The sequence below is a fragment of the Lutzomyia longipalpis genome, chromosome 1, assembly GCF_024334085.1.
Source record: "Lutzomyia longipalpis isolate SR_M1_2022 chromosome 1, ASM2433408v1".
Taxonomy (NCBI): Eukaryota; Metazoa; Arthropoda; class Insecta; order Diptera; family Psychodidae; genus Lutzomyia; species Lutzomyia longipalpis.
In genome coordinates this window covers 32,394,967-32,405,562 of record NC_074707.1, presented here as the reverse complement: position 1 = coordinate 32,405,562, position 10,596 = coordinate 32,394,967, and the positions used below count along the sequence as shown (strand labels likewise).

Below are 10,596 nucleotides of genomic sequence, written 5' to 3'. Positions count from 1 at the left end.
CTGCGAGCTTTGAAATTTCAAGAATTTGTCCTGAAATTTCAACAATTACAAGGATTTTTGGTCGCAGAATATGGCCCATTGTTGTTCAATCTATTGCTAAGCATTGCAAGAATTTAGAAAGACATTATATATTACATAAATTTGGAAAAACACCTATTTCTGAGAAAACCTGCGTGTTTTTAATTGAGTTTATTTGAAATCGCAGCCTCTGCATATTTTACCGTATACCAGGAAAGACATGATTTTTCCAGCGTTTTCCTGGAATTTTCACCCCTTTCCGAAAAAGAAAAATCAATGATCCAGCCTCTCTATCTAGGTACTATACAGCAATGTAAAGGGGACACAGATAAGCAAATAGACAAGCGAAATAAATATTACAGCAAAAGTCCAAACAGTTGGACAAATAAGACCTTATTTTTTGAGAAAACAACTTTATAATGTTTTTAAAAAATATATGTTTTAACCTTTTCATTGTCTTAAAGTTTCTTCTTGTTTTCTTTTATTATTCTACATTTTTTTACATTTTTTACGTAGGTAGTTAAATGAATGCTTTCCTGCTAAAAGGTTTTCTATAAAAAATAAATTTTATTATTTCATGCACTTTCAACAATTTTAAGATTTATGTTTAAAAGAAAACTAAAAATATAAAATTCAATTAATTTATGAAAATCTCAAAAAAAATCAGTAAATAAACTTAATAATATGTCTTTCTCTTTGTCTTTCAGCACATGGACTTGATGATGGGCGTGGTGATCATCACCTAACACAATCTGGGCAGATGGCTTCAGCTCTATATGGAGCTGCCACTGGAGCTCTACGCTCGGGATCTTCAAGCAGCAGTTCTCCCGGTGGGGGAGTCCCTGGACCTGTTACTCATGGACATCCCGCCACATCGGCAGCCCTACTCGTTGTTCCGCAGCCCATCAATGCCACCAAGATTGGTGGAGGACTCCCAAATGGAGCTCCACCCGGACGGAAGTACCAGTGCAAGATGTGTCCACAGGTAATTGGTACTTTTTTCTTCCTAGCTTTCAACTAAGGGTACAATGGAGTCCATTAGAGAACATAAAAATTCAACCGTGCTTCATTTCCATCACTCAGAACGTGCTGTGGTGTGTATATGTACATATATAGTTGGAATGGGTTGTTGAGTGCCCGAAAAAGTCCTAATTCGGTGGGTGGTGTTTTGAATAATTGATTGTGAAATTATGAAAATTCCTGGAGGAGAATATATGTATATAGGAAAACCTAGCCTGCTCCCCCGCAAGCAGTTCCCCAATGATGTGTTGATGAGGGGGTGTGATGGTCTGATTAAGCCTCAGTTGGGCTTCACTATCAAGATGCACCCGAGACTCTCTCTGTCACACCAACCAACAATAATTTCAAAAGGAAGGGGAGTGGGACTCATGGGGGATGCTGGGTTTTATGTTCACCCCGTTTGCCGTACATGTGCCAGAGCGGGATGGCAATTCGGGATGACTCGAAAAAAATCGAAGGCATCCCCCATTTTTTCCTCCACCAGCTGGGTGTTTTCCATTCCGCCTGGAGTCTGGCATTCTCGGCTGATGCTCGGGTTGCTGGGGGTGGAGGGCAAATGCGCGAAAAAAAGCGAATGAACAGGAAAAAAGTGCCAGATGGGGGTGGGGAGGTGGATGTGGCGAAATAAAAAAACGCCGGTCCAGACATAGAGTGATCCCTGTCGTTCGCACAGTTGTACAAGGCCAGGAATTTTTTGGCGATCCCCGCCATTCATCTCATTTGGGCCGCACGGACTTCCACCTCTCCCGGAATCCCTGCACTTGTCGCTGTCAATGCTGGGGATGGGTTGTTCCCCGACACTCTCCATCTCAGTCGCACTCTGGCCTTAATCACGATTAAATATATTTTTTTCACCCCGGCCATGGACGCCCCCACCCACGGGATACTCTTGCGCTGGCTCGAAAAAATTCCTGATAAACACCAGCAATTTTAATTATTCTGTGCTTCTTTTTTTAGCCAACTCAAAATGTGGATTTGAAGGTACAAAGAGCCAAATTGATTTTTTTTGTTCTTGTATTTATGTTTAGTTTATGTTTTTTCTGAAGAAGAAAATGATTATTGAAAATAGAGTTGGTTAATTTATTAAATATTAAAATTCTAAGTGGAAAGAATATTAAATACGTCTTATAATAAAATTCTTAATCAAATTCTATAAATTAAAGATGATAATTATAGGCCCGACTAAGTTGATACAATAATTAAGATCGAAAAGCTTACAATTTAAAAAACTTTAGATCTAAATATAAAATTAAAATTTCAAAGCTTCCTACAAAAAAAAGCATTTATAGAAAGGTCACATACCTCCCTACAACTTATCAAAATTTTAATGTTCAATTAAATTCCGTGCTATTAATGAGGCAATTTTGGGTAATTCACTAAAGCTGTGATTTTTTAACGAGGTACTGCTACTAAAAAAAAAACGGTCGAAAAAAGCTGAGTGGAAAAAAAGCGCCCCAGCACAAATACATATACACATCCGAGAGAGAGAGATGCTGTGGAGATGGCTTGAAATTGGGACGGATTGCTGAGGGTGCTAGCTGGGATGGAGGACTCTCCGCCGTGTGCATCGGTGTGCGTTGGCGAGAGTGGAGGGCCGAAAAATTGTTTTTAGACGACGCGTTTTTTCTAACTCAGTCGAGTTCTTTCAATCTAATGAGCAGCATCGCCACTCTCCCGCGACTCTGGCCGTGAGAGACTTCCGTCGCGGTGCTTTGGGATCCTGGGCAGCTGTTCGCGCGACACTTCAATCGTTTATTGATTTGTTGTGTGTGCGTTCTAAAGTGCAAGAGACGCCGACAGAGCTATAGTGGAGGAAATTCTTGTAGAATTTCCTCGCTGCCTCTTGTGGGTGGGGGACCCTTTCCTCGACCCCTCCTCCCCCCAAACTCCAGTGATTATATATGTTACATAAAAAAATATATAATTTGGTGAAGATCTCGCGCAATTGGAATTAAACAAACGTGTGAGCTTTGGCGGAGTGTTTCGAGAATTGGGGCACACTGGAAGGCCGAATTCTGGAGTACCAGAGCGCCGGTGGTGGCTTAGACTACCACCACAATAGCCCCTTGGTCGGGGAAATACCCACCGCTGAATACAACAGCTACATCCACCGATCGATTGATCAACTACGATCACTCAACGGCTTCCCCGCCAACACCCCAAACACACCCTCCACAGATATTGTACGATCAATCCACTTATCCCATCACCATCCCTACACATCCCACCACCAGCAGCAAACTTTTCAGCAGCACATTGGCGACTTCAAACCCCTTTTCAACAACAACAACAACGATGAAGCGATTGAGTATCCATCGAAACAGTCTTCCGCCGTGGGCAATACAGCCTCGTCGGGGGCGATTAAGAACGAACTGCCGCCTCCCAAATCACCCTCCGCTGTGCCATGTCCTTCATCGCCCACCATACCCGCTCTGGACACAAAAGACTCCAAGGTAGTTCCGAAAAAAAGCCTGGCCATTCACCCCAAAACACTCGGGGAAAAATCCACCCCTTCGACTGTCGCACCCTCGGAGCATTTTTTAATGAGACACTGGCCCACCCCATACGCATCCCCGGGACTTTTTTTTCAACCCTTTTCTGCCAAAACTTGCGAGTGGACTTTTCAAAAGCATCCCCCACTAATTACCACTTTCCTCTTGCAATTTCCAACAACTGGAATCGCTCATGCAAAAGTATCGTCAAAAATTTTTCAACGATTTTCCACAAAAACCTTTTTATGCATTAATGCCAAATTGAAAATTTGCCGATTAAAAGTAATTTCTTCCTGAAATGCGCAATTACGTGATGAAATTTCATATTATTTTTTTTATAAAATTAAAAAAAATGTATCGAAAAACTCGCCGTGATATTTATGGACATTATTCACATTTTTTTAAGTATGTATGTAGGTACCTACCTGAATTTAATGTAGTATCGTAATTGAATGATTTTGAACAAACATGAGAAAATTATGTTTTGTAATGCTGAATTTATTAAAACAGTATTGAATTGTGCTAAATAACAGTGCAAAAGTCTAAACATTAATATTCTTTGATGGTTAATTATGTATGCAATTTTGTTTAATTGAAATTTCTCTCATTTATTGTTTATTAAATTTTTTTTATGATTTATTCAAGATATAGTTTTAAAAAATTTTTTTTTTTTGAAATATATTTAGACAATCAAATTTCTCTCATTTAGAGAATTCTTTTAGAACATTTTTTTCCCATTTTGTTCTTTTCCTTGGCATTTGGATAATACAATTAACTGACCATTTTTTCTTTGCAAAAAAAAGGCTAAAACATTAGGAGAGGAAATAATTAAATTATTAAAAGGCAAAGGTTTCAATTTACTGAAAATGGAGTATTAAATGAATTAAAGGATAGAAATTACTCATTTTTACCCTCGCAATTTTATCCCTTTTATTCAACCCATATATCCTAACCCGGATGTACCCAGGAATTTTTAAGGATTTCCTTGAAATATGGGTTTATCAAAGGTCTTGGAAAATCATTCCGAAAGCAAATTATGTATATTATTCATTTTTCTATAGCTTTTTGATATTTATGCTAAATATTCTAAAAATAATTCTTATCAAGTACAAAAACATAAAAGAAACTACATCAAACCGATATTTTTTTCTTTAGCTTCTTTAATTAACTTATAAAAATTCAAATTAAGAGTATATTTTACTTTTTTCGCACCACGCTATGTTAATCATGAACAAGCTCTGAAATTAAATGAATACACTATGTTGGACGAGATGTTAAAAAGTGGAATATTTGAAAAATAAAATTATTTCTTTATTGGTAATAAAATAGACACCAAATCAGCATGGAACGCTGTATGTGGGTTTTGTGAATTTTATGGTAATCCTGCAGTTTTTCCTGAAGTGAAACATTCTATTTTTTTTTTTAATGAAATTTGTGTTAATTGCCAAAAATGTAAAATGAGATCAATAGGTATTCAATGGAATTTTTTACATAGCGAAGACTTGGGACATTCCCGCGTATTTTAAATATTTAGATTATGAACCGTGAGAAAGTTTGTAAATCGTATTTACATTAAATTATTTTATATAGAAAAATTAACAATGTAAAACTTTTCCATTTAACCCTTTTTTATCTCACAGAGAAATTTTCCATTTTCTCAAACCTTTGTAGAATTGTGAGAATTTCTATGCAACCCTTCTATGTATTGCAGTTCTATAGGGTGTTGAAGAGTTTACGGAAGAATAAATTTGTATGATTTGATAAACCAACTCAATAAGCCAATTAAATAAATCACATAAAAATAAACAGAGACAGATGAAAAATTAACAAAATAAAAATAAACTGTTTTTGTGTGCTCTAAACTATTTTCATACTATTCAGAGCATTTTTCCTAATAAAATAATAAACTTCTGTGAGCGTTATGTGAATTTTAAGAATTATGTTCTATTAAAAATCGTTGTACTCTCTTGAACTTAAATTAGTATAAGCTGAAGAAATTATTTATTTTATTTAATTGATTCTTGCAATATTTTCTCGTAACAATTACAATAATTTAACTTATTATAGTGCTTAACATTAATGTTTAATTTATTTGATTCTACGCAATAATGTGTGTGTAATCCCATATTCTACACATAAATGTTCCAAAAATTCCACAAAAAATATGTATACTATAAAAATCAATAAAAACTAATTAAAATCTCTTAAAAACAATATAATTTGCTAAGAGATGGGAAAAATGACTTTTTATTTATTTTAGCGAGAATTTCCATGAAACTATGCAACGTAGGAAAAGAAAGGAGTTTATTCATTTTCATATTCTCCATATCTGTGCAAACCACACAAAATAAAATCATGTACAAATGCCCATAACTGCAATAACCACGCCCCCTCTTTGTACCTAATTCATTTTATGCTTTATCAAGCGTTGTAATTGAACAAACATACAGGGAGTAAATTTACCTTCCACATACCGGTGATAACCAATGCAGATAATTTGATTTGTTAAATTTTTTTTAGCCCTTTGACGATTTTTTTTTCTTCAATAAATTGTCTTTTTCTTGCAGATCTTCAGTTCGAAGGCTGACCTACAACTTCACACGCAGATCCATATGCGTGAGGCAAAGCCGTACAAGTGCTCACAGTGCTCGAAGGCATTTGCCAATTCCAGCTACCTGTCGCAGCACACCCGCATCCACCTGGGCATCAAGCCGTACCGCTGCGAGATCTGCCAGCGCAAATTCACGCAGCTTTCGCACCTGCAGCAGCACATCCGGACGCACACGGGCGACAAGCCCTACAAGTGTCGCCATCCAGGCTGCCAAAAAGCCTTTTCGCAGCTCAGCAACCTCCAGTCGCATTCGCGCTGCCACCAAACGGATAAGCCCTACAAGTGCAACTCATGCTACAAGTGCTTCTCCGACGAACCATCCTTGCTGGAGCACATCCCCAAGCACAAGGAGTCAAAGCACCTCAAGACACACATTTGCCAGTACTGTGGCAAGTCCTACACGCAGGAAACCTACCTCTCGAAGCACATGCAAAAGCATGCCGAGAGGACAGACAAGAGGCCACCGATTACGACGAATATGTCCGGTTTGGGCACCAATCGCAATGTTGGTGGTCTAAATACACAACTGCCTGCTGTGGGTGGTGAACATCCGTACTGGCCAAAGGTTAGCCCAGACTCTGCTGCAAGTCTCACCGAAGTTATCCAGCAGCAGCAGCAACAGCAACACAACACAACCCACCATGACTTCCATGTGAACCAGCATCAAAATAATGGACATGCAGACCTACAGCAACAGGCTCATCATCGCTCCCTGCTTGATAACCACCCAACGCGTGAGGATGTAGGTGAAGATTTGGTTGTAAATCGACAGCAGGCAGCCAACGCCCTCCCACCTTCCTCGACACCCACCAATTATGAGGCCAGTGCGGCCAGTATCACCAAGACGGCTGCAGTCAGCAATTCAGCTTTCACTCCGATCAACTCAATGACACCCCACCTCAATTCCCTGGGGCATCATCATCAGCTCGCCCAGCGGCCCTATCTCTATGACGCCATCAGTTTCCAGAATAAGAATGTGAATCAGAACGCAGGCGCCAGCTTCCCCAATCAACTGATATCCCTACACCAGATCCGTAACTATGCTCATCAACCCGGTGGACTTATGGCTGGTGAGCACTTGCTGGGTGTAAGTGTGGGTGCTGGCAAGGATAAGGGCTAAGCAGTTGTGCTTAGGACCTCACCCCACCACTTGGCTTCCTTCTGAAGAGGCGCAACGTGTACCTGTCAATTAGAAGGGGCATCACTAAAACGCATTTAGTACGATTTTTTACACGCATGTTTGTTATCTCACCTATCAGTTGATTCAACCTGTGATTTTACTTACACAAGCTCACGCTGAAGATATATAGGGACTTGAACATATTTTTTATTGCCTGAAGAATTCTGGAAATTTCACAAAATTTTCCCAATTAGTTGGGGGCTGAAATAAAGTTTTTCTTCTTTATTAGTTTTTTTCGGAAGTTGGTTTGTCTTAACCTTTTAATTATACAGTCTAGGTTTTTAGACAAAATCAAATAGAATCCGTTCTAGGACATTCAATAAAGTGAAAAATAGTTTTTTTTAGAATTGAATTTTAAATGATCAACGTATTCCAAAAAATCAGTTAAAAGTTCTTTGGAGATCTAAGAAACTGGACCTCTCTTGCCTACAGAAAAAGACCTAGTTGGTTAAACACATATGATAAAATTTCTTAATTAATTCTTGTTCTATGTTTTATAATGAAAAAAAAAATTATCTTTAAACTTTCTTATGTGATACATAGAATATAAAATTCTATGTATCACACAAAGAAAGCATAAAGCTATCCCACTAATTTCCTTGAGAATTTTGTGAAATTTTTAGGACTCAATTGAAATAGTGCTACAATAAAATAGAAAAGGATAACATAAAGTAAGTTTTTTTACCGACCGTCCACAGTTGATATGATTCGATTGGAACTGCTACAAATGATTCACTAAAATAGACCGAATAAAAGTACACATTGAATAATTTATAATAGAATATTATGGATTATGTTCTCTGTAGTAAAAAAAAGTTTAATTTTAAACACAAAATGATTTAAGAAAAATGTATATTGAATGGCATTTGCTTGGACATTAGGAGTGATTTGAAAATCTTGATGAATGTATTGTACAACGTTGAGTGAGAGGTTGAAGACGACGGAATATTTGCATAAATGCACGAAATGCATATAAAATGGACGAACTGTGATATATTTTGAATATTTTCAAACATAAACTTAATTACAAAAGAAGTAATGTTGTAAAACAATACTAAATAGTATTAAACAAATATTAATGAATTTATGTATATAATAAATAGGACTGTAATATTAATTCTATTTAGAAATCAATAGGAGATATAAACATGATTAAAGTGGAGTAATCTCCCAGAAAAAAAAAGTCCTCAAACCCTTCTCTCACACAAGAAAGTTAGATAATAAAAATTCCATGTAAAACTTATGCGTATCTATTGATGAAAAATTTAATATTAAAAAAAAATATTTATAGCGATTCGACAAAAAAAGGAAAGAGAATGTTTGGAAGGAAGATTCACTTTAAAAGAAAAATGCAACGAAATGTCAATAAATTCGATTTTGCAAAGAAATTTTCTTCAAACATATATTTAACAAAAAAAAAAAACATAAAGCATAAATGATAAAAAAAAACTGTCTATCTCTTTGTAAATGTGTGATTTCCATATCTTTGCAATTTAAATAAGGAAAAGAAAACAGAACATGCAAATATGAGAAAACACTAAAAATAAATAAACATTTAAACGAGATGAAAATTAATGTAAAAGTGAGTGTAAAATTAAAATAATCAAATGTTTTTTGCTGTGTAAAAAAAATCTAAAGAATTGTAGGATAATTTTGATTTTTCTGTCTCTTCTGTCATTCTGTATTATATAATGATACAAATAAAATTATGAATGTACGTGCTAAATACTTTCTTTCTACTTTTATTCATGCTATGTACCCTGATTTATACCCTAAATTATTTGATTAGGGATGAAAATTATTTAATTTCATATTTAAAAGGCTTAAGAAGTGATGCTTCATTCGCAAGACTTCTTCGGTTTATCTTCATGTTTCCCAATTTGTTTATTCCAGTAAATTAACAATCTAGTAATGAAATTTCTATGAATTACTTTAGTCAATTTTGAGGCCTTTCCGGTGAAACCACAATATTGATTGAAACTGAACTGTGCTGAACATTACATTTCGACGTGCCCGAAGATTATGAACCATATTCTTATTTTTTAACATAGGAGTATGGTTCATAATCTTCGGAATCGTCGATTTTAATAAAAAGCAATAAATCTTAGGAAAGATCTTATTTAAGACATATATGTATGCTCTAAATCAATTATATATTATTTGTCTGAGTATATTGGAAGTCAAGCTCTTGCTTCCAATTATTGGTTAACTGAAATGCTTGTTGATAACCTGAAGGAGCACAAACAGGTCCAACCCTGGATGCCAAACTGGCAACTGGTGAATCAGTGGAACTAAGGAACACCCGGATGGCTCTACCATCATTCATATTCTCGTGGATGACGACCAATGGAAGCATATTGAGGACAAGAATTGCAAAATTTTCTACTTGATCGGCATTGCATGGGTACATTTTCAAAACACAAGACAGTTAAAAGCCAATTTGGCTTATTGTGTAATTTTTCAAGCAAGTTGAATATTAAATCAATCTACAATCTAACTGAAATGCTTCAAGGGATAGCATAACAAACATTTCCGTTAAAATATGAAAAGAGTTTGATGAAACATCATATTTACTGAAACATCCAGAACGGAAATATTTCAAAAAATTGGCATGTGTAAGCTTTTAAACTCCTTGTTTAGCGGTAGACCTCGATCGATTATTGTGTGAAGTCTGATTTTTTTTTAATTAGTTGTGATAATATACTTGCCCTTCTTCCAAAACTTAATGAGGCAAAAGTTTTTGAGAATACTCTGTCTCTACCGTCTCTGCTAAAAAGTTTATAATATTGAGTTGATCCAGAAGTTGAATTTAAGAAGAGGTCGTTTGTATGTTACTTTTCACGTCCTCCTCTTAAATCCAGCTTCTTTATTATTATTTTTTTCATTTTTTCTAGTCCTACCAGAGAAGTTTCTATTCCAATTTCTTCACTTAATTCTTCGAGGGGTCACTTTGTAACATTCGTACTTGAAAATAATTTTCTTGTGTATACCGGTGAATCAAACACTCACTATTTACACCTACTTCGTATACATTTTTATGCTTAATTAACAAATTTTCAAGACAATTTAGCAAGCAATTAGAGAGGAAAAAACGTGTAACAATATAAAGAAGTATTGTAATTAAAGACGTCAAGAGAACTTATTAAATGTTAGCATAGTATATAAAATGCGACATTTATATCTGTGTGTATGTTGTATTCCGATATGTTTTATGATAGTGTTAAAATAAAACTTTTCATAATATGTACTTCGACAATTTTTCAAACAAAAAAAAA

The 10,596-nt window shown here is 35.8% G+C and overlaps 1 protein-coding gene across 4 annotated transcripts in view; it reads left to right on the top strand.

Moving 5' to 3' along the window:
• LOC129785981 (zinc finger protein rotund-like) overlaps nt 1-9,015 on the top strand; it is a 43,087-nt gene extending 34,072 nt beyond the window's left edge. For 3 of the 4 annotated variants that reach the window (XM_055820713.1, XM_055820712.1, XM_055820710.1), the window contains 3 exons: nt 726-1,003; nt 1,996-2,019; nt 6,098-9,015. In XM_055820713.1, coding sequence (XP_055676688.1) covers nt 726-1,003; nt 1,996-2,019; nt 6,098-7,261 — 1,466 coding nt within the window. In that variant the 3' untranslated portion in view covers nt 7,262-9,015. The remainder of the gene's footprint in view (nt 1-725; nt 1,004-1,995; nt 2,020-6,097) is intronic. The other variant, XM_055820711.1, reaches the window with a different exon arrangement.
• Nucleotides 9,016-10,596: the final 1,581 nt, after the last annotated feature.